At 50.7% G+C, this 27238-nt stretch overlaps 12 protein-coding genes across 12 annotated transcripts; 7 read left to right on the forward strand and 5 right to left on the reverse strand.

The window, feature by feature from the left end:
- Positions 1-1678: 1678 nt before the first annotated feature.
- Positions 1679-2930, reverse strand: ASPVEDRAFT_231478 (uncharacterized protein). Its single transcript, XM_040809523.1, has 3 exons — positions 2395-2930; positions 2051-2344; positions 1679-1981 (listed from the first exon to the last, which is right to left on the reverse strand). The coding sequence occupies exons 1-3, from the start codon at positions 2522-2524 to the stop codon at positions 1812-1814; spliced, it is 594 nt and encodes a 197-aa protein (XP_040662073.1). The 5' UTR covers positions 2525-2930; the 3' UTR covers positions 1679-1811.
- Positions 2931-3694: 764 nt separating this feature from the next.
- mph1 (3'-5' DNA helicase) lies at positions 3695-6676 on the forward strand (the record flags this gene model as incomplete). Its single annotated transcript, XM_040805867.1, has 1 exon — positions 3695-6676. The coding sequence occupies one exon, from the start codon at positions 3695-3697 to the stop codon at positions 6674-6676; it is 2982 nt and encodes a 993-aa protein (XP_040662074.1).
- Positions 6677-6836: 160 nt separating this feature from the next.
- cap2 (F-actin-capping protein subunit beta) lies at positions 6837-8539 on the forward strand. Its single transcript, XM_040811047.1, has 5 exons — positions 6837-6937; positions 7075-7454; positions 7550-7819; positions 7902-7949; positions 8010-8539. Exons 1-5 carry the CDS (start codon positions 6909-6911, stop codon positions 8081-8083), a joined length of 801 nt encoding a protein of 266 aa, XP_040662075.1. The 5' UTR covers positions 6837-6908; the 3' UTR covers positions 8084-8539.
- ASPVEDRAFT_181938 (mediator of RNA polymerase II transcription subunit 11) lies at positions 8460-9083 on the reverse strand (the record flags this gene model as incomplete). The annotated part of the gene is made up of 2 exons (XM_040808883.1): positions 8460-8906; positions 9000-9083. The coding sequence occupies 2 exons, from the start codon at positions 9081-9083 to the stop codon at positions 8460-8462; spliced, it is 531 nt and encodes a 176-aa protein (XP_040662076.1).
- Positions 9084-9346: 263 nt separating this feature from the next.
- Positions 9347-12289, forward strand: ASPVEDRAFT_35689 (putative transcription initiation factor TFIID subunit). The gene is made up of 5 exons (XM_040811048.1): positions 9347-9580; positions 9689-9827; positions 9885-9928; positions 9977-10791; positions 10842-12289. Exons 1-5 carry the CDS (start codon positions 9398-9400, stop codon positions 11896-11898), a joined length of 2238 nt encoding a protein of 745 aa, XP_040662077.1. The 5' UTR covers positions 9347-9397; the 3' UTR covers positions 11899-12289.
- ppe1 (putative ribosomal protein/carboxylic ester hydrolase (Ppe1)) lies at positions 12170-13969 on the reverse strand. Its single transcript, XM_040811049.1, has 5 exons — positions 13647-13969; positions 13071-13567; positions 12927-13017; positions 12621-12874; positions 12170-12539 (listed from the first exon to the last, which is right to left on the reverse strand). The coding sequence occupies exons 1-5, from the start codon at positions 13820-13822 to the stop codon at positions 12304-12306; spliced, it is 1254 nt and encodes a 417-aa protein (XP_040662078.1). The 5' UTR covers positions 13823-13969; the 3' UTR covers positions 12170-12303.
- A 265-nt stretch (positions 13970-14234) lies between these two features.
- On the forward strand, positions 14235-15860 carry ASPVEDRAFT_48545 (uncharacterized protein; the record flags this gene model as incomplete). Its single annotated transcript, XM_040814025.1, has 2 exons — positions 14235-14384; positions 14448-15860. 2 exons carry the CDS (start codon positions 14235-14237, stop codon positions 15858-15860), a joined length of 1563 nt encoding a protein of 520 aa, XP_040662079.1.
- Positions 15861-16370: 510 nt separating this feature from the next.
- npl4 (nuclear protein localization protein 4) lies at positions 16371-18772 on the forward strand. The gene is made up of 5 exons (XM_040811050.1): positions 16371-16630; positions 16717-16847; positions 16901-18359; positions 18432-18543; positions 18683-18772. The coding sequence occupies exons 1-5, from the start codon at positions 16532-16534 to the stop codon at positions 18685-18687; spliced, it is 1806 nt and encodes a 601-aa protein (XP_040662080.1). The 5' UTR covers positions 16371-16531; the 3' UTR covers positions 18688-18772.
- Positions 18773-19188: 416 nt separating this feature from the next.
- On the forward strand, positions 19189-20137 carry ASPVEDRAFT_35695 (GPALPP motifs-containing protein 1). The gene has a single exon (XM_040811051.1). The coding sequence runs from the start codon at positions 19233-19235 to the stop codon at positions 20046-20048; it is 816 nt and encodes a 271-aa protein (XP_040662081.1). The 5' UTR covers positions 19189-19232; the 3' UTR covers positions 20049-20137.
- A 7-nt stretch (positions 20138-20144) lies between these two features.
- Positions 20145-21160, reverse strand: pst2 (putative NADH-quinone oxidoreductase Pst2; the record flags this gene model as incomplete). Its single annotated transcript, XM_040811052.1, has 3 exons — positions 20145-20558; positions 20622-21021; positions 21080-21160. Coding segments are annotated over 3 exons (583 nt in total), but the record flags the coding sequence as incomplete, so codon positions are not given.
- Positions 21161-21883: 723 nt separating this feature from the next.
- Positions 21884-23253, reverse strand: yth1 (cleavage polyadenylation factor RNA-binding subunit YTH1). Its single transcript, XM_040811053.1, has one exon. The coding sequence runs from the start codon at positions 23108-23110 to the stop codon at positions 22346-22348; it is 765 nt and encodes a 254-aa protein (XP_040662083.1). The 5' UTR covers positions 23111-23253; the 3' UTR covers positions 21884-22345.
- Positions 23254-24886: 1633 nt separating this feature from the next.
- On the forward strand, positions 24887-26869 carry ASPVEDRAFT_157741 (glycoside hydrolase family 18 protein). Its single transcript, XM_040808548.1, has 4 exons — positions 24887-25517; positions 25605-25629; positions 25715-25949; positions 26000-26869. Exons 1-4 carry the CDS (start codon positions 25330-25332, stop codon positions 26656-26658), a joined length of 1107 nt encoding a protein of 368 aa, XP_040662084.1. The 5' UTR covers positions 24887-25329; the 3' UTR covers positions 26659-26869.
- The last annotated feature ends 369 nt before the right edge of the window (positions 26870-27238 follow it).

Here is a 27238-nt window from a genome sequence, read left to right on the forward strand (position 1 = left end):
GTGGGAGGTTAAGGCAGGTAGATGTGTGCAACCTGGAGATGGATGCCTAAGTGCCTAGGTAACAGGTCAAGTAGGGACTTGTGTACGGAGTAGGATAAGGCGAACAAGTACAGACTCTGTAGTCTACGCTGGTGACGATGAATTACTAGATCGGGTATAGCGTGCCTCGTACGTGGGCTATACTGGTATAGCCTTTTACTTCCCCTCAACTCTCTGGTAGGTATCCCGCGCATGAGCTCTGACTTCCATGTTCTAGTTGTTTCAGAACTAAATAATCCAAAGACTTTGTATGAAGAAAAACGACTTGCTGCGGATTTGCTACCGTAGCCTGGCCAGGAGTTAGGTCTTGTGTGTAGTGTTTAGCCGCTGGCAACGTCAGGGTATAGCTTCCCGTTATTTACAGGACACTGGGTCTTTTTTTGTAGACAATAAAAACAGGTTGCTATCCTTACTCGGTCAACTGCATGCGCTGAGAGCGCCATTGATCAAAGGGAGTGGCGGCGTGTCAAAGAAGTTAGTCTCTGCCTCATATTTTGGTGTTTAGTTTATAATACTATCTGAAACACCAAAATAATTAGGACAGCTGGTCTTTTTACGCCCCTAAATATTACATTCTAAACATGTTAGTAAAGCATGCTTAGGTCGTGACGTTGGGTCATCGTGTGTTGTTTCTGAACCCTGGCAAGGTACTGTAATCCAGACCAATCCTGAGATGTGGAGGGCCATCAGCCGCATACTCTACCGGGTCACTGTTTGGCAGCGCACGGTCACTCCCCGTAGGGCTCTCCCTCAGGCTTCCAGTGCTGTCGACGGTGAGTGTGAGGCCCAGAGAAGGCAGTGGCGTCGCAGGCAGAGCCACATGTGGAATTTGCCCAGGTTAATACTGTCAGTATGGAGGACGCGAAAGTGGGATGAAAGTGCATGAGTTTTGCGATAATAAGATTATCCAGGAATTTGCATGTATGGCGGGTTGAAAGGAGATAAAGTGACCATGAGTTGAGTTGATGTTTAAGAGTTTGACAGGTAACTCGAGTCCGGGACCATCCAGTCTGGATGGAGGCGCGAATATGAGTTTTTGTTTAGGCAAGTCATGTCATTGTTCCAAGAAAGGGTGCGCTTCCGGATAACACGAGAAAGCTGGGCGTTTCGAGTTCTTACCAGGAAACATGGAATACTCCCTATAGAGTAAATGTACAGCGAAGAGTGGCGCCAACTCGCGTGTGTCGGAAAAAGCCGAACTGTAGCACCAGTAGGACTGTCGGAGAAGAGGCTTCGCTAGCTTGAGGTAAGGAGCTCAATTGACTATTTATGGACGGCACAGGTGATGAAATCGGGTTCGAAAAGGAATTGGCCTTCGTCTGCCCTGCTCTGGCTTTGCTTGGGACGCCGACTATCGATCATAAGGTTCCTGGGCGGTTCAAAGAGAATTGGAGGGCGTTCGACTGGAAATTGCAAGGGAGAACCTTAATACGAAATGAGAAAGGGACTGGAGTGGGACTGTGGGTGCAAGGCTGGAGACACCCATGTGGGGGGACAAAGGGGTGAACGTTATGGAGAGATCGCAGAGATGACACCGCTGATCGGCATGGATGTGTATCCTGAAACCCAACTTGGCGAATTTACGACGCGAACTTGAATAAGGGTTTAACCCAATTGAAGACTGCGAGAATCGGACAGACAACTTGTTCAAATAAGTATTATGGTATCGAAGCTCAGATGATTATTACAGTAACAGAGAAGTAAAGACTATGTAAGTAGCCGGTAAACAAATCGCATCCACCGTCTCTCATGTACCTAGTCACACTGCATTTTCACATCATGCGTGTAACCCAATGCGCTGGGAGGAGCTGCTTACAGAGCCCAGGCAGCGATAAGGAAGCTAGCCAGGCCAGCAGCGGATGCGCCGAGCTTGGCAGCAGCGTTGGACTCATCGGGTTCATCTCCAGAGTCGGTCGGGCTAGGAGAGCCGGATTCAGAGCCGCTGGCGGAGTCGGAGTCTACAAACCAAGTCAGTCCAGATTGGCCAGGGGAACAGCCCTTGAAAACATACCTTCCGAATCGTTGTTGGAGTCGCTGTCGCTGTCATCGTCAGAGCTGCCGGTTGTGGTGGCGCTCGATTCACCACTGCTGGTGCTGGAAGCAGAGTCGGTTGCGCTCGCAGACGCGGGGAAGAAAGTGGTGGTAATGCACTTGGCCTGGCATTCAGCATAGGCCTTGGCATCGGCCTCAGAGCCGTCACCCTGGTCACACTTGGAAACGCAAGAGTTGGTGTCGTTGGCCTGCTGGTCGCTAGGGCAGGGCACGTTCATGCACTTGGCTCTGCAGCAGGCGTCCTTCTCGTCACCTGGGATAGTCAGTATATGGCCATGTTGCAACGGAGGCCACGACACGTACAGGCAAGCAAGCACGTCTCCTGGGGAGTTGGGCTGTGGGTGGTCGCCGGTGCGTCGCTGGTGCTCGAGGACGAGTCCTGGGCAGCAGCCAGAGCGAGCAGCGAGGTCAGAGCAACAAGAGTGAACTTCATTTTGACAAGTCAGAAACGACAGACGTGATGGTTCTAATGAAAAGATTCGTCAAAGGAAAGAAGCTGGCAGAGAGATCAAACGAAAGACGATGGAGAGAAAAGAAGAAGAGGAAGAGGAGAAGAAATAACAAAAGAGGAAGAAAACAACCGGGGGCAAAAAAGCAAAAGAACAAAGCGCAGGCTACTGCAGCATTGGCAGCTGGTGCAACACGAGACAGGCTCCGGCAATTCGAGCGTGAATCAGACAGCTTCAGGGACTTTTTTTGGTGCTATGATTGAAACCCCCGACAGACTTGTCCCTCATGGCGGCCTGCTATTAGCTGAGTTTCACCAGGCGAGGAGCTGTGGCACCGATCAATTCCCTGGTTCGGGCGGAGTTGCTCGATCAAGGTCGCCTGGCTGTAGCACCGTTTGGGATTAGCTGGTCATTTATTTAGTTCTTCCTCTGGTGTGAGGGGTCAGATTGGCCACAAATGAGAGATTGCCCTGCTTGGGTTTTGCGAGTGGACGAGAAGCTTCCAGAGAGTCAACACTCGAGACGGAGGGAAATCCGGGGGGCGCTCGAGTAGTGGACCCATAATAATAACAAAGTCCCTTCTGGAGTTCTGGACCGGTTTCAAACTGATAAGCAAACCCCGATTGCACTAAAATGAGTCCGCTTTTATCTCATCGAAGCTCGCCCTCCCGATTGGCCCGAAATAACGGTCTTTCAGCCTGAGGCATAATATAGTCACGTGGTTTCGTGATGCCTCGCGTCGCGTTCTCTTCATCTGCCACTCTAAGTTGTCCTCATGGGAGACGCCGCAACCCGACATGTCCGACCTTGATGGAGGCTCCTCCGACTACTTGGACGATGACCTGGACGATTTTGTGGTCCGCGACGATGACTCCCCGAGATCAGCAAAACGACGCCGTGTGAGTTCTCGAAGCGAGCGGTCGCGCCGGAGAACCGACAGTGACGAGAGTAACAACGAGAGCTTCGGATCCCAGTCTGATTCCTACAGCGATGACGATGAGCACCGCCGACGTTCTTCGCGGCAATCATCTTTCTATTCCCGAGACGATCCAGGGGAGCAGAAGTCCAAATATAAGACGTTCGTTTCGAAGCAAAGCAGCATACGGGACAACATATTCGTCACGCAGTTAACCCAACCCCCGTCACCACCTGAGATGATTCGTGGCCCTCGATGGAAGAAACCTGATCCCGTCCCTCCACCACCTCCGGTCGTTGACACAGCCGACGCCGAGCTTCAAGCTGAGGAGCCCGGCCGGGAGCACGACTATGGCGATGACGATGAAGGCTTAAAAGCTGCGATCGAGGCATCTCTGCAGTCATTTGAAGAGGAAAATACAAGGGATACTAGCTCGGCCGCTTCAAAAGACCTTGAGTCTGCCACAGCGCCCAACACAGCCGAGTCGGCAGATCTCTTTGATGACATCCCGGACGATGCTTTCGATTCGGATCTATCTTTATCACCGCCGACAAGGCAAACGCCACAAGTACCTTGGGCCACATCCGAGGCTCGGATGCGTCCATTAGGCGTGCGTCAAACGACCTTATTTGATATAGCTGCTCGAAGTCCGGCAAGCCAGCCCCCACGTGGTGAACAGATGATATCCCCGCCAGATAAGGTTGAGCCTCCAACTCAACACAAACTCAATCAAGACTCCTTGGAGACATGGATATATCCCACAAACCTGGGCAAGACTCGCGACTACCAGTTCAATATCACTCAAAAAGGCCTGTTTCATAACTTGCTCGTAGCTCTGCCTACTGGCCTGGGGAAGACCTTTATCGCTGCCACTGTTATGCTCAATTGGCTACGTTGGACTCGAGATGCTCAAATTATATTCGTTGCTCCTACGAAACCGCTGGTAGCTCAACAGATATCTGCATGTCTACAAATTGCGGGTATTCCGCGCTCACAGACAACCATGCTCACAGGCGAAGCTCCGCCTGGGGTTCGTGCAGAGGAATGGAAGGCGAAGCGGGTCTTTTTTATGACTCCCCAGACTTTAACCAACGACCTCAAATCAGGGATCGCCGACCCAAAACGGATTGTGTTACTTGTTGTTGACGAGGCCCATCGCGCTACTGGTGGCTATGCCTATGTGGAAGTGGTCAAGTTTCTCCGGCGGTTCAACCAGAGCTTTCGCGTCTTAGCTTTAACCGCAACACCCGGTTCCACAGTCGAATCGGTGCAAGCTGTTGTTGATGGACTTGATATTTCGAGGGTAGAAATCCGTACGGAGCAGTCACTCGATATCCGAGAGTATGTGCACGCCAGGAACACCGATATCCAAACATTCCAGAACTCGGATGAAATGATTCTATGCATGGACCTTTTGAGTAGCACATTACAACCACTTGTCGATCAGCTCCGTACCCTGAATGCTTTTTGGGGGCGGGATCCGATGGCATTAACACCATACGGACTTACCAAGGCGAGACAGCAGTGGATGATGTCTGATGCTGGAAGGAATGCAAACTTTGGTCTGAAGGGAAAGGTCAATGCGATCTTCACTGTTCTCGCGAGTATGGCGCACGGTATCGATCTGCTCAAATATCATGGAATCACTCCGTTATATCGCCATCTACTACACTTCCAATCTAATACTGATGGACAGAAAGGTGGAAAGTACCAGCGTCAGATCGTACAAGACGAGCATTTCAAGAAGCTCATGAACTACCTCAGCCCATGGACCAAGAACCCTGAGTTTATTGGCCATCCAAAGTTAGAATACCTAAAGCAGGTTGTCTTGAACCACTTTATGGATTCTGGTGAAGGTTCCCATACGGCTACCGGCGATAACCAGACAGCTACCAGAGTCATGATTTTCGTGCATTTTCGAGACAGCGCTGAAGAAGTGACAAGGGTGTTAAAGAGATATGAACCCATGATTCGACCTCACGTTTTTGTTGGGCAGAGCAGCGCCAAGGGATCAGAGGGAATGGGTCAGAAGACCCAACTTGATATTGTCCAAAAATTCAAGAAAGGAACTTACAATACCATCGTGGCGACTTCAATTGGTGAAGAAGGGTTGGATATTGGGGAAGTCGACCTCATTGTTTGCTACGATTCTTCCGCCTCTCCCATCCGCATGCTGCAACGCATGGGACGGACAGGTCGAAAAAGAGCCGGTAACATTACCCTTCTCCTGATGCAAGGAAAGGAAGAGGAGAATTATCTCAAAGCGAAAGACAACTACGAAAAGATGCAGCAATTGATAGCAAGCGGCACACAGTTCACTTTCCACGATGATAGATCTCCGCGCATCCTACCGAGTGGCATGAAACCTACCCCGGATAAACGACATATCGATATACCGGATGAGAATGAAGCCGGAGATCTACCAGAGCCTAAGAAACGCAAAGGACGACTCCCGAAGAAGCCTCCGAAGCAATTCCACATGCCCGATAACGTCCAAACAGGGTTCACGACGGCAGCGACCCTGACAGGGACATCGAAGCCGAAATCAAAACCCAAGGAGAAACCGAAGGAGAAACCTAAACCCCGGATACCGACACCAGAGCCTGTTCTAGTTCCAGACGTCGACGATGTCCTGCTCACTCCAACTCAGCAAAAGGAACTCAAGCAGAACTACCAGGATGTAGGAGGAACAAGTCCACAGTTCATCCGCTATCCTCGGAGTGATGCTTTCCCGCAACTTCAGTCAGTCCAGCGACCAACTAAGATGGTGAGACACAGCTCCCTCACCCGGCGTGTCATCGGCGCACTGCAGCGAATGAACCAAGTCGGGGCAGACTGTGAGGATCGTTTCAAAGAAGTAATAGCTCGCGAGTCGAAACTATCCTCCGAAGACTCTCTTCTCCCTGGCAAGTCTTCAACGGGTGGACCACGTCGGCACTCAACCAAAATTAACTCGAAGCCTACTAGACCCCACCCTTTGCCGGGGGTCTCTGAAGATGAGGATACCGATTTAGATCTCCCATCCCCGAGCAAGCTGTTCTCAGCACCTGAGGGCCGTCAGCGCCCGAAGCCGTTTCAGCCTCCACGTAGGGTCAGTGAGCTTGTCACTCTTGAAGACGAGTTTGACTTGCCTGATCCCAATTCTTTGCTTACGCCGGACGCCGGACGCGGATCTATTCAGAAACGGAGGGCTATTTTTGATTATGACAGTGATGAGTAATGATAGGCCAGTATAATTTAAAGGGCTTTTAGGCTCTCTACATATAAAAAACAATACTTGATGAGATCCATACTTGGGACAGTAGCTTTAGCGGGGAGAGGTGTGGAGCTCCTAATAGGTACACACGTCAGACTGCTGCGCCCACGCACCTCCCGTCCGCCTTCAGGGACACCTCCGAAGCAAGCAGTAAACATCATCAGAACTCAGCTACACTCTCCAGAATTCCATAACAATGGCAGATGCTCAATTCGATAGTGCGCTGTAAGTACCTTAACCCAGTAAAATTGATTCTCTCCTCCAATCCGCCTCTCCTCTCTCGAAGATGCCAACGGGGGGTGATTCCTACCCCAAGCCCAACCCCGCCTGCAGCCTACCACTGACACCAATGCTTCCTGCAGCGACCTTCTCCGGCGGTTGAACCCCCGCGATACAAAGCAAAATCTACAGGCCATTACGTCCATTATCCCAGACCTTACCGAAGACCTCCTGTCCTCCGTCGACCAGCCGCTCGAGATCCGTCGCTGCCCCAAGACGAAGCGGGATTACCTCCTCTGCGATTACAACCGTGATGGCGACAGCTACAGATCTCCCTGGAGCAATGAATTCGACCCACCGCTCGACGATGGCACAGTACCGAGCGAGAGAGTGAGAAGGCTGGAGGTTGCCGCGAACGAAGCGTTCGATGTTTACCGGGAACTCTACTACGAGGGTGGTGTTGGAAGTGTCTACTTCTGGGATTTGGATGATGGGTTTGCCGGCGTTATTCTCTTGAAGAAGGGTACGTTTTAATCGCAATGATGTCTTGCATTACAGGGAGTGATAATCTCCCGTGTCTATGATGCTCCGGTACTGATGATATATGCCCACGAACAGGGGTATCTCCAGGCGGCAAGCACTCCGGCGAGTGGGACAGCATCCATGTATTCGAAGCGACCGATCGAGCACGTCAGGCTCACTACAAACTGACCAGTACAGTGATTCTTCACCTCTCCAACGAAACCGAAGCTCTTGGTGAGATGGACCTGAGTGGGAACATGACCCGACAGATCGAGGTCGATTTGCCCGTTGACTCTGATGCAAGCCATGTCGCCAACGTCGGGAAACTGGTGGAAGATATGGAATTGAAAATGAGGAATTTGCTGCGTATGTGCTCCAAATATTCTCCTTCTGAAGGGGTGCCCACCGCAGGTAAATAAGGATCCTTGCTAACTTGTGGCACTTGCAGAGGAGGTCTACTTTGGTAAAGCTAAGGATGTTGTTGGCGAACTCAGGAGTAAGTCTTGCTTTTATTCGATCCTGAGGTTTTGGTTCTAAAAGCTAACCGTTTACCTAGGCGTTGGACCACTGTCGGAAACCAATAGAGACAGGGCCACCCAACAGGAGATGCTCCGAGGACTGCAGCGGTAGGCAGGATCTTGGGTTCGGTGGTTATAGCGATTGTTTCAAATATCAGTAGTTATTTTTGCGTATCCTGCGGGTGCGGGGCTAGTCCTTGTAGGTACATCCTCGGTCTGTGTGCAATTAAAGTCGATCTACGATCCACAAAGGCGCTTCGTAATTTGTACAGACAGTGTTTATAGCAGTGCATTCGAATTCGGGTATCATAAAAGGAGTTCGGTTATCCAGTACCGGTCGCAATGCGCTCATCCAATAGAAGGGGACGGTAAAAGTAAAAGGGATCGCTCCTGCAAGCCATGCAAAACAGCGCCTGGCTATGACCGGGGTATCCTCTCTCCGTGAAAATTTGATAAAACGCCTGCTCATCATAACCAGAGGAGAGAAATCAATCCACCCCCATGCTCTCCTGGCCTCCTTCTCCCTTCACCCCGGTCTGTCCGCCAGGATGTGCCTGATTAATTCGCTCAACGAATTGTCTCGCAGCCGCCCATAGCTCCGCCTCCTTCTCTTTACCCACAGTATCTTTCCTACTGTTCAACCAGCTAACGTCCAATGGATTGGACGCGCCTGCTGCGGTTGCAGCCGAGCCAGAGAGGTCGCCGGTCTTAGAAGACGAGTCTGGGGCTAGAATTGAAGCTTCTTCCAGTGCGTAGACCTGGCGGCGGAGTCGAACATCAATTGACGAGAGGAGTGCGAAGTATTGTGATGTAGCTTCCTTGAAGCGAGCTTTATGTGAATCAATCGAGTTGTCCGCGGATGAGGGGTCGTTGGATCTCGCATTTGTGAGTGCTTGTATTGCAAGGCCAGCAGAGTGAATTAATTTGGCTACATCCTATAAAGTTAATTAGTAGTTAGTAGAGAACTCTTGAATCAGCGTTGGAATGAGCATCTGGAAATTCAAGTCGCAGTTCCGAGTCGGTCGTACCTTGTCAATTTCATTTAATTGGCGAATGCGGTCGGCCGAATTGAAAACCTGAACTGGTTTCTCGGTGCCGTTTTCTTCAGCCATATTTCTGCCGCCTCATCTAAAGCCGTTCTGGCTTTGTGTTGGAAGATTTATAAGGAATTACTGGGGAAGATGGATCGTCATGGTTGTATTCCCGAACTAAGTGATAGAAAGTCACGTGATGGTTTCGGGGAGCCATGCTTACATAAACACAGACTGACCTTCGTTCAACTTCTATCAAATCAAAAAGACGTCTTGGATAGACATCATCGCTTCTGCGTCCTTGCGCCTCAGCATACCAGTCGCGTCGCTTTTAGGGCCTAATCTCTCACACCTAATAGGCTAGGTAGGCTGAGAGCGCCTCAGGGCGAGTGAACATGTCTGCGCCTGGCGGGGCCCCGAGCCCTGCTCCGCGAAGTGGGAGTATGGGCCCCGGTGCTGGTGTATCGATGCCTTCCCATCAACAGCAAATGGTTTCAACACCTGTTGGAGCGCCAACTCCGGGTCCTGCTCCTCCTCCACCCAGCGGAGCGATGTCGCAACAAAACCTGAACCAAATTGTGAGCACCTTCTCCAGCTTGCTGTTTGGCATTTGTTTGCTTGGAATTTAAGATTAGCCATTGCATCTGTCGGCTCGGTGTTTATTAATGTCTTGCTGACTTCCTCAGGTCATCGACTACCTCGCTAAGAAGGGGTACAGTCGGACGGAGGCCATGCTTCGTATGGAGTCTGCGAATCAAGAGATAGATGGCAGGCCATTGCCTCCCTTGGGAGAAGATGCTCGTCCTAAGTACAGGATTGGTTTTGGTAAGATGGTTAACAGCTCTTTTACCCTCTTTAGACAACGCTAATTCTGTTCACTAGATTTGCTCAAGGTCTGGGTTGAAGATAATCTAGACCTGTATAAGGTGCGACCTCATTCTTAGTGCCTTTGCGATATGCTAATACTTCCACAGCCGGAACTGAGACGTGTACTATGGCCACTTTTTGTTTATTCTTTCTTGAATATGGTGACCTCTTCATACACACCTGAGTCTAAGCAGTTCTTTGAGGCCAACAAAAATCTGTTTTTGCCAGAGCATACGGAGGATGTGCGGGCCTTGGAGCCCATCAGCCTGCCCGAACATGTTCAAGATAATTCGATTGCCAAATTATACCGTGGCAACAAGTATCGCCTAGTGCTCAGCAATCCTGCCTTTGGCAGCTTGATGCAATTCCTTGAAAGCAAGCAGAAAGAAGGTGGTTCGGTCATGTCGGCGATTTTAAGCAGCTTTTGTACCATTATCACCAAAGAGCGAGCCGCCGATGATAGGTTCAGCTTTGCGGCGATGCTCACCCAAGCTGGTATGGGGCAGAGTTTCCCCACCGAAGACGAGGGTATTCCGGGTCATCACCCTGGCTCCGCATACACCGGTGATAATCCTGCGATGGCTGGTACTTTGCCCCGACTCAAACTAGCGAAACTTTCCATGGAGCAGGATCTCGAAGGTGATGTGCGTGCGGAGCTCGCAGACGAAGACGCAAAGACTCCGCCAGCTCCTGGTCAAAGCACTCTAGTGCAGGAGCTTGACCAAATGATCAAAAAAGAGGATGACGACGAAGCTCCGACTCGCGCCGATATTCCATATCCTCCATCGACTGCCCGCGATGTGGCCATCGAGGTGCAGAAAGTCAAAGAGAACCGTGATAGGTTCCGAATTGAATCTAGGACCGGGGGTGTCGGTCCTGCCGTTAGTGTTTGCATGTTCACTTTTCACAACACCTACGATGGGTTAGTTCGAGAACTCCAGTTTAAGATTTTATCTTACTAACTTGATTCAGGGTCAATTGTCTAGACTTTTCGGATGACAATCTACTCGTTGCAGCTGGTATGCAGGAGTCATACATCCGCGTTTGGAGTCTAGACGGAAAGAAGATCACCTCAGCAGATGACAATGTGGACGACCACCCAACGAATTCACGCCGTCTAATCGGACACTCAGGGCCAATATACGCAGTCTCTTTTGCCCCATCTGCAACCCCCACCGAAAATGCCGTTGCGCCAACAAATGCCCGCTGGTTGCTTTCATCCTCTGCTGACAGAACCATTCGACTCTGGTCCCTCGACCTATGGCAATGCATGGTTGTGTACAAGGGTCATGATCAACCAGTATGGGATCTCCAGTGGGGTCCCTTCGGCCACTACTTCGTTTCTGGAGGTCACGACAAAACAGCCCGTCTCTGGGTGACAGACCATATTCGTCAACAGCGCATTTTTGTCGGCCACGATGACGACGTTGACTGCGTCTGCTTCCATCCAAACTCCGCTTACATCTTCACCGGTAGCTCCGACCATACAGTACGTATGTGGGCCGTAACAACTGGTAATGCAGTCCGTATGTTCACCGGCCACACCGGCAACATCACAGCACTCGCCTGTAGCCGTGACGGCAGAACCCTCGCATCGGCAGATGACCACGGTTCCATTTTGCTATGGGACCTAGGACCCGGCCGCCTCCTCAAACGCATGCGCGGCCACGGGAAGGGAGGAATATGGTCCCTCAGCTGGAGCGTAGAATCGAACGTTCTCGTCTCCGGCGGCGCAGACGGCACAGTCCGCGTATGGGATGTCACCGGCCCAGCACAGGACTCATCCCAGGGCCGAGTCGTTGGCGAAGGCGGCGCAGGCACGAAGATTGATGGGGCGTCCGGTACCGCGAATGCCGCACAGACTTCAAGCGCTGTCGGCCCCGGAATGGGCCATGGAAAGAAAAAGGGCAAAGACGTTGTCGTCTCGCCAGACCAGATCAGTGCCTTCCCAACCAAGAAGAGTCCCGTGTATAAGGTGAAATTCACCAACATGAACCTGATTATTGCTGGCGGCGCTTATCTTCCCTGATTGAACAAAGTCTTTCACGAGGAAATTTGAGCGCACATCTAGAGCGCCGGATACCCATTTCTTTTTACGTCTACGCGCGTCTCTTTTCGAACTATTTTCCTTAGGTTATGCCTCACATCACACTTCCTGTGAGGGGGATAATCCGTTTTGCATGGGCTTTTGGCAGGTCAACCTGACGGCGTCCCGGCTGGGTTGAAGAGGGCATTGGTGTTTTTTAATTCCTTCGGGGTGGTTGGATATTACTATCACGTAACTACTAGCAAGCAGCTTTCAAGGCATAATGAATCGTGAATTTGAGATATAAAATTCTCTTCTTAATCGCTCTCTTCGTTTATTACATGTACCGAAGACCAGCTTCACCGTACCCGGTATAATATTATATGTGTAAGATATGAGGCTTGTCAATTAAGACCGTTTAAAAGAACCTGTACTCCCACCCTCGGGTTTCTCCGAAGGTAAGCCAGTGACTGTTCCTTTTTTCATTGCTGCGGATGCCTGCATATCGGCTACCTTGGGAGGAAGAACTAGTGCACTGCGATCATTCCGCTTGTAAAAATCGACAAGAATCTGCGCTGTCCTGGCAGGTAGATCCTCTTGGATAAAGTGACCTGCGTCTGGGAAGACTTGGAGTTGGTATTTCCCTGCACATTCAACAATTAGTATGCGCAACTCTTCTCTTGAGTTTGGAAGGAAGATGGGAGAGGGGAAAACTAAGAGCAGACCTTGCATCTGGCCAATCATCAACTCTTTATCCAGTCTATCAGTGCCAGCTAAAAGCAGGAGTTTCCCTCCGCGAGCCTCCAGGAATTTCCGACTCAACCCGACAAACCAGTCTTCCCAAAAGGGCTTCGTTTCGGCGAGGTTAGTACGCCAGATCCAGGGTTTTGCTGGGTCTGTGGGTGTGTCTTCATGGTAGATAAGGGATGGGACAGAAACGCGGGCGGAGGTTCTATTGCGGAGTGTGCGCGATCGTGTGCTGTGTAGGCAATTGTTAGCAAGGCTTTGTAGACTGGAGTGGAGAAACGTACTGCCATTCTATCGCGGAAGCTACAGATGGGAAGCGTGATGGCCGGGTTGAGAGATATGTTTCCATACTTTGGAGCGCGTCCATTGCGGATCCTGTTGACTGTTAGCAGCCAGGCCCTAATGATCAGGGTGAGATTATAAGGTACCTTCGACAACATCCAAAACAGCATATGCTAGTAACTTGGCACCGAGTTCACCTTTTTTCGCAACGTCCGTGATAACCGCACCTCCCAAACTGTGTCCGACAAGGACGATGTCTGGCAGAGCCTCCCAGCCCATCTTGGCCTGCGTTTCACGGATAACGAAGAGGAGGTCTTGGTTTAATGTATCCAAGCTCAGATCAAGCTGGACCTTCGCCGGTTCGGCATCCCCGACTTCACTTGCCCTGGTTACAGATGTACTGCCATGGTCCCGAGCATCGGGAGAAAGTATACCGGCGTTCGGGAGGATCTTGCGAATCTCTGCGGCGCAGGTTGCGAAGGAAAGGCCAGACGAACCGGCACCGTGGTGCATGACGAATAGTGGAGCTGAGCCTGTCGGTGGAGTAATATATGCATGGTGCACGATGTCAATATCATTAATTGTTCGTGAGAGGTAGAGCTCCTGGGCAAAGAAGTCGGTCCATTCGAGGGATGTTGATGATCTATCTTGCTCGTTGTGCCTTGCATTAGTCTCAGATCGTATATGTCGTCGCAGAACGTAAGAAAATAAGGCGTACGCACCCTCGACGGCCTCCCGGTCTGGCAAATAGCTGTTTGGTTGGTGAGGGAGTCACTGTATCTGTTGAGGAAGCTGAAGACTCGCCGTCCTCCTCGGCAAGCGTCTCGGGAATGGGAGGGGGCTCTGGGGGTAGCTTGGCTAGTTTCGACTTCGCGAAGGACTTTTGCAGGTCGCTCATAGTTTTTTCTACAGGTAATGTCGGTATAGTGTCTGGAATGATATAAAGCAGGCGAGGAATGGAGATGTCGGCTGCTTTGTGGTGGGGGAAAGCTTCAGTAGCTTGGTCAACCCCACCCGTTCTCTCTACTGTCTACATACACGGGTCGATCTTTCACGTCCAGCTCGGATGTGCGCACTACTCCAAAGCAGCTCCTCTTCTATATATTGATGGAGTTATTCCAACTAATGGACAACATGGTGGTATAAACAACCGATCATGATACACAATCTTCCATGGATGGTTCTCAGCAATGTTGCTGCAATGACGTCAACACCACCTTGATCGCCGCGGGTTTATAAACTGGGAAATTCCAGTCTCCTGGCCACCTCCTCCAGACCGTGAGATAATCAAGCTGTATATATCCGGCATTATGGTTAATATTTTTAAACGACAGACGCATGAGAATCGAGAAGATGAGCATCAAGAGGGAGAGGATCGGGAACGGTATCCGGCTCCAGATGAGAGAACTCGACTTCTCCCACGCGAGACCGAGCGGTACTTGAGTCCTGATGACCCTGCTGTATGTTCACGAGCTCCTGGATTTTTATTTATGTACTGCGATTGAAATTAATTCGTACTTTAGGTCTCTCCTTACAACCTCTGGAGCGTTCGAGCTCTACGGGGTCTCACCTCTACTTTCCTCGCCGTCAGCTTCGTCTGGTGGACATTCCTGCTTGTATCCCTCTTCGTCAGTGCACCGGCTTTACACACTCGCGGATCCGGTTTCTTCGCCTTTGCCTACACTACGTTAACCGTTGGATACCTTTTATTCGGGCTTATCTTCTTTGCCGTCCCCTCGAAGCCGATGACAGTATGGGGACTCGTGCTCGCCCTATTCTTGTTCATCGACATGTGCATAACAGTCGCAGTGCCACACATACGACTGGAGGAAGGCTGGGTTGGAATAGCTACTGTTGTCTGGGCGACTCTTGTCGCGGTCTATAACATTATGCAGAACCGTTTCGTCGCGTGGGGTAAACGAGAGGAGGAAGAGCGGCTCACAGGCCGTGAGGAGACCCGCCGGTCTCTACGAGAATGGCTTGCGGTGCTAGCTGAGACTCTCTTCATGGCCATTATAGCCATAATTTCCGTGCTCTTCATGATCACACTAGCGCTCCGAGCGCGAGACGCCACCCTCCAACCCCCAGGGCAGAAATTCTACGTCACCGGTAACAACTACCAGGTACATCTTGACTGTGTAGGAAACTCGACCGATGACGATTCAACACCAACCGTTCTCGTCGAAGGTGGTGAAGGGCCTGTCGAACATACTCTTCAGCCATTCATCGACGAGCTTCAGCAAAAGGGTGCTATATCCCGCTACTGCTATTGGGATAGACCAGGGATTGGGTGGTCTGACAATGCTCCTTCCCCGTTCTCAGCTGGAATGGCCTCAGATGCACTCTCAGAGGCGCTCGCATTGGCTGGTGAAGAAGGACCCTGGGTTCTCGTCTCTGCAGGCGTGGGAAGTATATACAACCGGATCTTCGCGAGTCGCCACCTACTCGAGGTCAACGGCATCTTCTTAATCGATCCGTTGCACGAAGACTACCTATCCGACATCGGCGATCCGGGCCACGGCTTCGCTCTATGGGTCCGCGGCATCCTTTCACCGCTAGGTCTGGACCGTATATTCGGCGCTATCTTCAGGCATCGTACGCGCGAGGACCGTGTGTTCGGCCGCAGTGCCTATCAAACGGGCAAATTCATCCGTGCGAAGCTCCAGGAGAATCTAGTCGCCGAGTCCTTGACCTCATCTGAAATCCAAGCTGCGCGGCATGTTCAGATGGCGGAAACACCGTTGATGGTTATTAGTTCTGGGGACGAAGTGAAGAAGAGTGATAGGTGGGCTGATAAGCAGGAGGATCTGACTAGCATCACGAAGAATCTCAAAAATTGGGATATTGTCAAGGATGCGCCACACGAGGTGTGGAAGACCACGGAAGGGAGGCGGTTGCTTGAGGATAGGCTGAGAGCGATGGTGTCGGAAGAATGATTTATTAGTTTCTCGTGTGTATATCTTGCTTGTTATTGTACTTTATGCTATGAGTCAATAATTACTACCAATTGATTGATATTGTACGTGGCTCAACGTCCGCCGCCTGCTTGCTTGCCGCCTTGACCTTGAGAGTTCGTTGATATTCTTTTCGGCCATGCATACAAGAGCGAAACTTTGATCACTAGGATGATGTCAATAATCGATCATATTGTTTTCATGGCCGTTGCTCTTCGAGTCTTCGAAATCGCCTAGCGAGTAAACAAACTGAGGTACCGGGCTCGTGGCACGTGGCACTTCCCACAGAGATAGCAACAACGTTCCGCGTGTCGAACTTCCATCGCTTACTTAAAGTTAGAGAACTCGAGTTTGTTTAATTAAGAATTTGAGATGGAGAATGTCCATGGATCATTGTAACTAGCAGGCGGTTATATAGGCGGTCACATATGACCGGCAGAATATAGTAGGTACTGGGGCATTACGACATGGACTGAAGTGCCACACAGAGCCGCTGACCTGACTTTATCTTTCAACTATCTTCTTTTGCCTTCCCTTCCCACTCCTTTCTATCTCGGAAACTGTCATCCTTATCGGAATGAACTCACACCTACGGTTTTGATTTCTGCCTTTAGACACGTCCAAATCCGCCAGTCTATCACCGTCAAGCTGTCATGGCGTCCCGCACGATCATTCTGAGATTCGAGAGCCGGAACGGTCAGTTTCGGTTGAACGTCAACCCGCAAGATTTGTTCCCCTCTCTCCAAGCAAAGGTATGACTTATATACTATCTTTATATTTTATTCTTCTTGCCATTATATCAATATGGTGGGCGGACAGACACTGATTTGAGCTTTAGATTCTGGAACACCTCCCCTCCGATGTCCAACCTTCCTCGATTAGGCTCTCTAACAAGCCTATTGGTGCTTCCGGTGATGAGCGACTTCTGGAAACGTTGGATGGAGTCTCTTTTGAGCAAGTTGGATTAAAGTTAGCAACAGCAATAACGCTGCGGCAAACAATCTCTAACGTTGGATATCTAGGCATGGTGACAAACTCTACGTCGGATACCAATCAAAGCATGATCTTCAAGATGGCGCCAGCAATGGAGTTTCTGCAGGAGTTTCTGCAGGATCATCTGCACGACGTCTGAATGGAGCCCCCGTAGCTCCAGACAGTTCTCGATTACCGTCCAGCACCGCCTCTGTTACCGTCAAGAACCCTTGGGAAGCAGTTCGACAGTCAGCTCTTGACGACCGCCTGGAAAAGAAGGATGGGAAAATCCATCGACCCCGTGACAACAAGATGTGCAAACACAGTGGAAAGGGCATGTGCGATTACTGCATGCCACTTGAACCTTACGACCCGAAATATCTTGGAGAGAAGAAGATCAAACACCTGTCATTTCACTCATACTTGCGCAAAATCAATGCTGCAACGAATAAACCCGAACTCGGGAGCTCCTTCATGCCTCCCCTAAATGAGCCATACTACCGGGTAAGACCAGATTGCCCCTCTGGCCATCCGCCCTGGCCAGAAGGAATCTGTACCAAATGTCAGCCAAGTGCAATCAGTCTGCAACCTCAAGAATATCGCATGGTTGACCATGTAGAATTTTCCACACCTGATCTCATCAATTCATTGCTTGACTTCTGGCGCAAGTCGGGCACCCAGCGCCTTGGATACCTTTATGGTACATTCGAAGAATACACAGAGGTGCCCCTTGGAGTTAAGGCTGTCGTACAGGCAATCTATGAGCCACCTCAAGTGGATGAAGTTGATGGGGTTACACTTCACGATTGGGAGAAAGAAAAGGAAGTGGACGAAGTTGCACACCTCTGCGGTCTTGAAAAGGTTGGAGTCATTTATACTGACCTGCTCGATTCCGGGCGAGGCGATGGTACCGTGATCTGCAAACGACATATTGACTCGTACTACCTTTCTTCTCTGGAAATTGCGTTTGCGTCACGTTTACAAACACAGCACCCCAAGACAACGAGGTGGAGCCGAACCGGCCATTTTGGATCCAACTTTGTGACTTGTGTTGTTAGTGGGGATGATGAGGGGGCTATCACCATCAGCTCTTACCAGGCCTCGGTCTCAGCAGTGGAGATGGTCAGGGCCAATATAATTGAGCCATCCGCCGAACCATCGGTGATGCTAGTACAATCAGAGGAGGATGGCGACAACAAATCGCGGTACATACCCGAGGTCTTCTATCGGAAGATCAACGAATACGGAGTATCCGCGCAGGTAAACGCAAAACCAAGCTTCCCGGTCGAGTATCTTTTGGTTACTCTGACCCACGGTTTCCCCACGGAATCCAAACCACTTTTCATTGACAGCACATACCCGATTGAGAACCGTGAGGTTATTGGCGAGGGGCAGGAATTGCACAGTCTAGCTCGAAAATTAGTGTCCCACGACCCAGATAGGTCAATCCGTGCGGTGTCCGACTTCCATCTGCTATGCTTCCTTCGCTCCTTGTCTACTTTCAGCAAGGTAAGTTCTATCATCGGATCGCTCGGGCCGCTCCGAGAAACGTCAACTAACCGCACATCACCAAAAAATTAGGACGAGGAAGCACTCCTCTGCCGTGTAGCTACAACCCGGAATCCCACAGATGGCCTTCAGCTCATCAATACCCCCGGTTGGGCAACATTAATGGCAATTCTTCAGGAAAGCGGTGAGCGGCCCCCCAAGCGTCCCTGGCTGGATTCTTCACGCCCTGTGCCCCAGCCCGGAAAACGTTACCTTTCCTCCTCAAGGCCTGAGTCTCCCAAATCTGAAAGTGAACAACTTGCTAAGAGGTTCAAGGGAGCTAGTCTAAGGTGACCGGTCGATGTTCTCCGAGCCGCCGCACCTGCGCATCCATCCTATCCGCACCGGTAACCGATATTGATCCGACAGGCCACCCTTGACCATGCCCGTTCGAACATGTATCGCTCTTAGTTCACTGGACCGAATGGTTATGACATCTGTCATTTAGAGGAGCCCCGTTAGGTATTAGGCTACGGTTTTAGATAAGATAATGGTCAAGGTTATAGAGCGGCTCTAGGTAGTGTCTTAGGTTAGTATATCTGGCCGAGTGGATGGCTCGATGTATATGAATAGATGGTTCGCCTTGATTACATGAATGAAATGGGAGTTGCAGTAGCACTTAAATGGCCCGATTAATGCGTTTCATCCCGCTTAAGTACCATATAAACTTGGGGTGAGGCGCCGTCCTCAGCGCATTGATCAATTGCCTAATCAGGAAGTCAACTATATGTTTGATCTGTTTGCACCAAAATCATCCTTCAATCCATCGTCTCCAACCCGACATATACTTCCTCTCCACATCTCTACCTCACACTCACAATACGCACCTACACCATGGACAACCCGTCAAAACGAAAACTCGGGCCCTCTGTGGTCCCCGAAGCCGCTACCCAAGACACAGAAAACACCGCCGACAAGCGCCGCAAAGTCATCGGCCCATCACTCCCGCCACCAACCTCCAACAATGACAGCGACAACTCAAATTCAGACTCGGACTCGGACGACGATGACTTCGGTCCCAGCCTCCCGCCGCCGGAAGGGTCAATTCCACAAGCGCAGCAGCAAACAAACCCCAAATCCACAACCCCGCCTTTAAGCACGGAGGAGACGCAAGAAGCGAAACCCGTGCTGAAGCGGGATGCTTGGATGCTTGCGCCGCCCACAGGTGATTCGGATCGGTCGCGCGTTGATCCTACGAAACTACGGAACAGGAAGTTTCAGAGCGGGCCGCGGGTTGGGAATGCGCCGGCTGGGGGAGGAGGGGTGGATAGTTCGTGGACTGAGACGCCGGAGGAGAAAATGAGGAGGTTACAGGATCAGGCAATGGGTATCTCTGCTCCTGGGGCTGGTGGTGTTTTGTCTGCTGGGGCGGGTGCCGATGATAAGGCTACGCAGGCTATGAGGGAGAAGGTGCAGAAGTATAATGAGCGGGTGAGGAAAGATGAGGGGGGCTCCTTGGTTGAGGAGAAGAAGAGGAAGGAAAAGGAGAAGGGGAAGGACGGGGAGGAAGAGGATGATCCTAGTCAGAGGGCTTTTGATAAGGAGAAGGATATGGCGCTTTCCTCGAAGCTGACGCATGCGCAACGGAGGGAGATGATGAGTAAAGCTGCGGATTTTGGGTCAAGGTTTTCTAAGGGCAAATTTTTATAGATACTGTTATTTTTTTTTTTTTTTTTTTCGCGATGTAGTATACTGTACTGTTGTGTCAATATAGCGTTTCACGAATCTATACGCAAACGGAGCAAATTAATAGAAAAGATTTGAATTATTTTCTAATTAGTTTCTTTATATAAACTTTATCATTAATCATCAAGTCTTCTCGTAGCTCAAGGACAAAGACGACAACGTTAAACGGACAAAACAACCAGGGGTATATAAGCGAGTCGATCAGAGAATGTTACACTTCTTAGGAAGCCCGCAAGGGCCGCCTTCACTATCCCTCTCTGCGTTCGCTGCTTGGGAACCCTGCTGCTGAGTTTCATTCTGGGGTGCTGCCTTTGTTTCCTTTTGCTGTTGAGCAGGTTGTGCCTCAGACTTGTTCTCGCTGCTGCCATGCAGTCACGCGAAGTTAACACGGGAAACGTGGTCCCAGAAGGACTTGCCCTGGGTCTCGGCGATCTGGAGCTCGAGAGGAGTGGGCTGGCGAGAGCCATCGGCACCCTATAAAACAAAAGGTCAGTCCATAATTCCCTTGAGCCATTTCTCTGAGCAAGATAGACATACAGCGAAGGTACCAGCACCCCAGGCGCTACCACCGTGGACCTCGTCGAGGTTGGAAAGGAGAGGGAAGGCAGTCTTGTAGCCAAGGGGCACGTAGATGAAACCGTGGTGGGAGAGGGTGCTCATCGAGGCGAGAGCGGTAGATTCCTGTCCACCTCCAAGGGTACCAGTGGAGACGAAGAGACCGGCGTAGCGGCCGTAGAAGCCACCGGTGGCCCAGATACCGCCAGTACGGTCCCAGAAGGCCTTCCACTGAGCAGGGAAGTTACCGTAACGGGTGGGGATACCGAAGAGGACAGCATCGTAGTCAAGGAGCTGCTCGGGCTTCTCCAAGACGGGGACGGAAGACTTCTTGGGAGCGTGCATCTTGTCGAGGACCTCCTGGGGGAGGGTCTCAGGGATCCTAATGACGTATTGTAAGCTTTGATAGGGTTTGGTGGTGGTGCGGGGCATGGACATACTGGTAGAGGTCGGCGGAGCCACCAGCAGCCTGGATACCCTTGAGTTCGGCCTGGGCCAGCTTCTCAATGTGGCCGTACATAGAGTACTAGACGAAACATGAGCATTAGATGGTGTTTTTGGCAGTTTTTCGTGCAGGAGAATCATGCGGGGTACGTACAAAGACGATAGCAACCTTGGGAGCCATTGCGACGGTTTATGACCTCGAAAGGGCTAAAGGAGCTGTAAGGAAGGATGATAAAGTGATAATGGTCTAAGTTAAAAAAGAGTCCGAAGAATTGGATGAGCAGGTGCCTTTTATAAGAGGTCAGGAGGGGATTAGTTATGTCGTAAATGGGAAGCTTTCCATTTTGTCATCGATTACAGATGCGGCCCGCCTGCTGCTGATTGGCCCAACCATACGTTCCGCGGGTCTCCCCCACATGCCTCTTGTTAGCTCAGTCTGACACAGACTTGACAAATGCCCGCCAGCTTCTCGACATGGTTCTAATCTCGGGTTTTCAGCAAAAATAGCCGGCTTCATGGAAATGGAACTGTCTTCGGATTTACGGAGTAAAATCTTTACTTGTAGTCTCAATCGCATGTTCTGGCCTCGTGGTGATCCACCAGCCTTTTCGTTTGCCACAATTGCTTGCGTGCGTTTATGGACCTCCAGGACCGAAGTGGAAGATGAATGCACCTGGAGGGTTTCTTCTACTCGGAGTAGCAGCCCTTGAACCTGGGCCTTTGCACACCGCTACTTATTACTATGCTATACTTGGCCCCTTCGTACGCCCTCAAAAATGACTACTAGTGGCTGCACTACTTAGGGAATAGTTCAAATTAATATACTCGTATTGTTGGTGACCATTGGCCCCTATGTATTTACAACAACTATCTAGAGTAAACAATTCCAACTGCAAGTGTACATGTGGAATCAGTTATCATGACATCAGACCTTAAAGTTTGATAAGGGCGAATGAATCGAATCAAAAGTCGTGAATATCCGTCCCTCTGCCAGAGTTTGCTTCTGTATATTTCAAACCCGCTTGCGTGTCTGACATTTGTCGTCATTCAGACCCCGTGGTTTGAGTAGGTTGTTTGGATTTGGCGCATATGGCGCACATGGTGCGGCAGTTCGGAGACACGTATCGATGGAATACTCCTGGGTAAGTCGATCAACCGAGAGCGACAATCGGTCAATTTCTGACTGACGATTCTCCAGCCTTCATGGACCTTGATGTATGTAGATGTATAGATGTAAGCTTCCGCCGTCATATCGGTTGGATTTACCCTCGCCCTCTGCCACGATACCGGCCGCGCATTCCAAATCCACCACGACCACGTTCGCTCCTCCATTCTCGCTCTCTTTCTCGCTCCCGCTCCTGTTCTTCGCGAATTAAGTTCCTCTCATTCTCTAGCTCCTCTTCTGTCTTCTCCACTCGTATCGATGGCTTGGGCAAGTTCTCAGACCATCGCGGATGGGCGTCCGCGCAAGAAGCGCCCTCGGGACAGAACCCAGCAAGGTAGTATTGACAAAGACGCCGACGGACATGTCGCTTCGCACATATAGGACCGAGCGGACAGAATCCCTGGTCGTAGTGTTCGCATGGAGGGAGGCGCGCCTGCTCGCGTACGTGCTGGTACAAGCAGTCATCCCCGTTTGGGCAGTATCCGGACCGGGAGAAAGACTGACATTCCGGCATGCGCCGAAGGTTGTATTCGTGAAGATATTCGCACTTGATACCCTTTTTGCAGAGGCCCTTGAGAAAGTGCTTGCAGACAAGGGATCCGTGAGTGGTTGATGGCGCTAACCCGGAGGCCGTGGTCGTCGACGTGGTTACTCGTGAAGGGGTCGGGTGCCGATCGGGGCAAGCAGGGCCCAATGGGCAATGCCCTTCGCTGTAAGCCTTGCATACAGGGACGTCGCTGACGAGGCCGAAGCCATAGTTCTTGCGTAAGAAGGGAACAAAGGAGAACTGATCGGAGTCCGGGTCACGGGTGCGATCTGTGGACACAATTTGAGATGCAGCATAGCTAACATCTGCAGCCATGGTGCTCTGGAGGTGGATGTGTTAAGTGACTGTGTCACAAGGAAAGACACAAGTGTAATGAAAGGCACTGAGCTGCTCGAAGGTCATGAACAAGAGAACTTCGCGACGACCTCGAAGGAGCTTCCAGGCAGAACGAGAAAGGCTTACAAATATGGAAAGCGGTGGTGCAAATCATGGCTTTGTCATCGTTCCGCACTTGAATCACGTGCACACATGTGGTCCTCAGGCCAGCAATTTGAATGTTTACATTGAAGTTATGGCATGACACACTTGGAAATATAAGGAGACTGCAGTTGCTGCAAATAATAATAGCCCGTCCATGTCTATTGTTTCATCACGTAATTGCATGCACCCTCAAATCTGTAGTTGGCAAGTTTACCGGGCGCAACATCTTCAGCAGCCAGCAAGGATTCATCCGTATTACGACTCCTCTCAGGAGGTCACTGTCACTTCTCCTCCTGCATTCCAGTGATGTGCTAGTCTGGGCTCTGGGATAGTAATTTCGGTATGGGCATGGTCATGTTGACCATTGTTTCAATACCAAGGGCGCCTGATTCTACAACTACATCGAACCTGGGAGGCGCTAGTAGGAAAATCATAGGGCTCCGGTTTTGTTTGTACACCGGTGTACGGATAGCATGATTCGAATTGTGTCGGCTAAGAGGGTCCTGGTCAGGAAGTGATATATGTACCGAGCACGTTGGACGCATTACTTGTTCTTTTGCCCCAAACCTCCAGTGTCAGCTTTCGCTTCTATGGGCACGCATATGATTTTTAGTCTTGGATGTCTCGAGTCCCAGGATATGCCATTGCGGGGATGAGAATGCTCTCCGCAAAACATGAGACAGGTCACACAAAGCGCCAGCAAACGCATGCCCAAAAGCCTCGAGTTGACTTTTCAGTTTTCAGACCCTGAGGCGCAAGAGAGAAAAAGCAAATTGCCGAGGCAAAGGCATCAGGGGAGCAAGGCGATCCCCCAGTTTCTGAAGGCGTTGTTCTTGCCCAATTCGATTGACTCGGGCGAGGATCAAGAATTCATCATCTTTCCTGTTTTCACGCTCTATTCCTGGCAGTTTGTAGTTGTTCCCCCACTTTCGCTGCTCCGTCCAGACCAAGCTTCGCCCCCCGAGGATAAGTCAGAAGAGAATCTCGATCGTGATCCACTGAGTGGCGCCTGGGTCTTCGAGTGAGGCTAAGTCGAAGCTATACTTCATAGTATTCTCGCCACAATACTAATAACATTCGCGTCTCACTGGTGGCCCTTGGGTGAAAGGTCCTTCCAACCAGCCACTCGTTGCCAAATTGCACCAGCTTACATTTTCGGCGGGCAGACGAGATGGACAGCGCTCCCAGTGCATCCAATGGCGAGCATCACGGTCGATATCCTGGATGTTAAATTTGTTGTAGATTAAAAAAGGAAACGGGGCCGCGAGTTTACGACAAAAATAGCCGGGCGAACCGAAGGCGGGGGTGAATCCACTATAGTGTAGTGTTTGGGCCTTGTGCTTTTTGGCATTAATAACACTCGTGTTTTGACTCGGTCGACGGGCAGTCTGATGACCCTTTCACACACACATCTGCCTCTCCCTCCTCCCATTATGGTTGCATTAGGAAATGCGGAGTCTTCGGTCTGCGATCTGCATATCGACTGGACTGGAACCTCGCAGTAATGAGCGCAAGGTATGTCCGTAGCGAGCTGGCGTCACCCCCAACCTGAGGCGGTCTTTAGAGGTGGGGAAGACATGCTCACGGCCTGCTGAGGCGCAGATGGCAGCCAAAAAAAAAAAAAAAAAAAAAGGCCGCCCGATCTCAGTCGGAGTTAGTGTGCGATGAATCCATAGTCATAGCCCTTGGAAAGAGCCCCAGTTGCCATCTCTCAAAGTCCAATCGAGGGCCGTGCTTTCTAATGTGGTTTCCCCCCCGCGGTTGCTAAAGCAAAAGCAAAAATAGCCTTTGAATCAAGCCTGCTCCAATTCGCAGGATTAACCTGTACAAACAACTGAAGCTCCAGCCAGCTTTGGACTGTCGAAGCTGGAACTGAAGTCACCAAACATCCCACACGTGACGCAGTTCTTAATCGAGCAACTGCTCTTCTGCTCTTCACCATCGTCGCCCTTTTTTCTTACCCTCGCTTTTCTGTATCTGGACTTTTATATAGTCTTCTGTTTATACCCCTTTGTTAGCCACATTGATTGCGTGCGCTTCTCGCCGCTATACCCATGTTTTCCTCCGGCTCCATCTTCCCCCACTGGCGCCGCAAAGCCGCAGAACGCTCCAGTGGCAGCTCCTCAGAAATCCCATTCTTTCTGAACGCCGCCTACTATCCGAATTGGCGCATATATCGCAAGCAGCCCCCGTCGTCGCTCAGATTGGGATTCGTCTCTCATATATTCTACGCGTTTGCCTGGTACATACTAGTCATGCACCTCCTCAGGATGCCGAACCCACAGTTGTAGAACTGGATTGTTAACCAAGCTTTGTTTGCTTTATTTAGGGTCAGGGAAGATGGCACGGTTTATGTAAATTCCCCTTACTCAAGTTCACAGTTTAGGGTCGTCGCTGTATCGTGATGAAATCTTGCTGACTAGGGGGTTGTTGTAATAGCTGAGCGATGAGTGGGCCGATACACAAATGCCTGTGGATGGCACAAACGGTTGTCTCCGGGCATTCGCACAGCTCAAGCAACAATATTCCAAAATGAAACTTGTACTCTCGATTGGCGGGGGTGGGAAAGGCAGCGAAAACTTCGCCGCGGTGGCCCGCAGCAAGTCTCGCACAGAAACATTCGCTCAGTCTGCCCGGCAACTAGTGGATCAATTCGGCCTTGATGGCATCGATGGTACGCTCTGCTCTGATGGCCTCGTATTGTACTGACATTCGCGATAAAAGTGGACTGGGAACATCCGGCAGACTCGCAGCAGGGACATGACTACATCCGTTTCCTTTCTAGACTGCGAGACTACTTCCCAGCGGCGCAATATGTATTGGCAACCTGTCTTCCAGCAGGACAATGGGCACTCCAGCACATTGACCTCAAGAAAGCGCAAAAATATGTCGACATGATCAATGTCATGGGTTACGATTTCGCTGGCCCATGGGGGGCCGAGACCGGACACCACGCCCAGCTGTATAGTCATACCTATGGGTCGGGGATATCATGTCAATCTGCTGTGGAGTATTTCTTAGGAAAGGGCGTCCATCCCAAGAAACTGCTCCTCGGTATCCCCGCCTATGGTCGGTCGTTCCTCGGCAGCAATAACATCGGACAACGGTATGTAGGCTGCGGTGGGGAAGATGGGGTATTCGATTACAGCGAACTCCCACGGCCGGGAGCGATGGAATATCATGACAACGAGGTGGCGGCAGCGTTCTGTGTCGGAGGGGACGGCGGGTTTGTAACGTACGACACGCCACAGACGGTAGAGCAAAAGGCGAAATTCGTAACACGGGAACGTCTAGGAGGGCTCTTTTATTGGCATATCGGTGGGGATGCTCGAGGCCCACGGAGTCTCATCGAAACCGGGTACAACACTCTGCACGATATGTAAATCAGTGAACCTTTTGTGAAGTAGCGACGAAACGGTGCGAGATAAGGGAGCTAAAAAGGGTGGCTTCTATTGATTTTTTATTCTTTGTTGGTTTGGTTCTCAGTGGTTGCGAGCGTCAAATGTAACATCGAGGGGAGGTCCTATTATTCATATACAATTCGACCAAGAGAATGATGAGTTAATGAAATGATAAGCTTGCAGGATCCTCCCGTAGCACCCGATAAGAGGTATGTTGTGTTCTTATAGGCATTCTGCTGAGAACCGGCCGAGAATCCTCCAGGACCGCAGGGTACTTATCTAGCCCAATAATAATCAGCGAAGAGAACCAAAATAGCGCAAAAACAAGAAATTGCCGCTATTTGAGACAGGACCAAATCGTTTCTCTTGGTTTCCCGGCAAAGATCCTCAGTACCCAGGTATGTGTCGCAATCGTCGAACTCAGAAGTCACCTCATTCCTGCAATAGTGTCGTTATCAGTGGTTGGGCGGCTGCTCACTCGCTCAGGCATAGCGGGCGCAATATTGTCTGATGCTGGTGTCATCTTTCATTATCATAAAAGTGAGTGCTTGCTAAAAATTCC

This window comes from Aspergillus versicolor (assembly GCF_001890125.1).
Source record: "Aspergillus versicolor CBS 583.65 unplaced genomic scaffold ASPVEscaffold_1, whole genome shotgun sequence".
Taxonomy (NCBI): domain Eukaryota; kingdom Fungi; phylum Ascomycota; class Eurotiomycetes; order Eurotiales; family Aspergillaceae; genus Aspergillus; species Aspergillus versicolor.

Coding starts and splice junctions, on each gene's coding strand:
- ppe1 (XM_040811049.1), bottom strand. CDS start 13,822: ATGAGCGACCTGCAAAAGTCCTTCGCGAAGTCGAAACTAGCCAAGCTA. Junction 12,875..12,926: donor GCTTCCGCGATAGAATGGCA/GTACGTTTCTCC, acceptor TTGCCTACACAG/CACACGATCGCGCACACTCC. Junction 12,540..12,620: donor GATGATTGGCCAGATGCAAG/GTCTGCTCTTAG, acceptor TTGAATGTGCAG/GGAAATACCAACTCCAAGTC.
- cap2 (XM_040811047.1), top strand. CDS start 6,909: ATGGCAGATGCTCAATTCGATAGTGCGCT. Junction 7,455..7,549: donor CGTTATTCTCTTGAAGAAGG/GTACGTTTTAAT, acceptor GCCCACGAACAG/GGGTATCTCCAGGCGGCAAG. Junction 7,950..8,009: donor TGTTGTTGGCGAACTCAGGA/GTAAGTCTTGCT, acceptor CCGTTTACCTAG/GCGTTGGACCACTGTCGGAA.
- npl4 (XM_040811050.1), top strand. CDS start 16,532: ATGGCGTCCCGCACGATCATTCTGAGATTCGAGAGCCGGAACGGTCAG. Junction 16,631..16,716: donor TCCCCTCTCTCCAAGCAAAG/GTATGACTTATA, acceptor TTTGAGCTTTAG/ATTCTGGAACACCTCCCCTC. Junction 18,360..18,431: donor CCTTGTCTACTTTCAGCAAG/GTAAGTTCTATC, acceptor CCAAAAAATTAG/GACGAGGAAGCACTCCTCTG.
- ASPVEDRAFT_35695 (XM_040811051.1), top strand. CDS start 19,233: ATGGACAACCCGTCAAAACGAAAACTCGGGCCCTCTGTGGTCCCCGAA.
- ASPVEDRAFT_231478 (XM_040809523.1), bottom strand. CDS start 2,524: ATGAAGTTCACTCTTGTTGCTCTGACCTCGCTGCTCGCTCTGGCTGCT. Junction 2,345..2,394: donor GGAGACGTGCTTGCTTGCCT/GTACGTGTCGTG, acceptor TGACTATCCCAG/GTGACGAGAAGGACGCCTGC. Junction 1,982..2,050: donor CTCCAACAACGATTCGGAAG/GTATGTTTTCAA, acceptor CGACTCCGCCAG/CGGCTCTGAATCCGGCTCTC.
- yth1 (XM_040811053.1), bottom strand. CDS start 23,110: ATGGCTGCAGATGTTAGCTATGCTGCATCTCAAATTGTGTCCACAGAT.
- ASPVEDRAFT_157741 (XM_040808548.1), top strand. CDS start 25,330: ATGTTTTCCTCCGGCTCCATCTTCCCCCACTGGCGCCGCAAAGCCGCA. Junction 25,518..25,604: donor ATATTCTACGCGTTTGCCTG/GTACATACTAGT, acceptor TGCTTTATTTAG/GGTCAGGGAAGATGGCACGG. Junction 25,950..25,999: donor CGGCCTTGATGGCATCGATG/GTACGCTCTGCT, acceptor TCGCGATAAAAG/TGGACTGGGAACATCCGGCA.
- ASPVEDRAFT_35689 (XM_040811048.1), top strand. CDS start 9,398: ATGTCTGCGCCTGGCGGGGCCCCGAGCCCTGCTCCGCGAAGTGGGAGT. Junction 9,581..9,688: donor AACAAAACCTGAACCAAATT/GTGAGCACCTTC, acceptor TGACTTCCTCAG/GTCATCGACTACCTCGCTAA. Junction 9,828..9,884: donor TAAGTACAGGATTGGTTTTG/GTAAGATGGTTA, acceptor TCTGTTCACTAG/ATTTGCTCAAGGTCTGGGTT.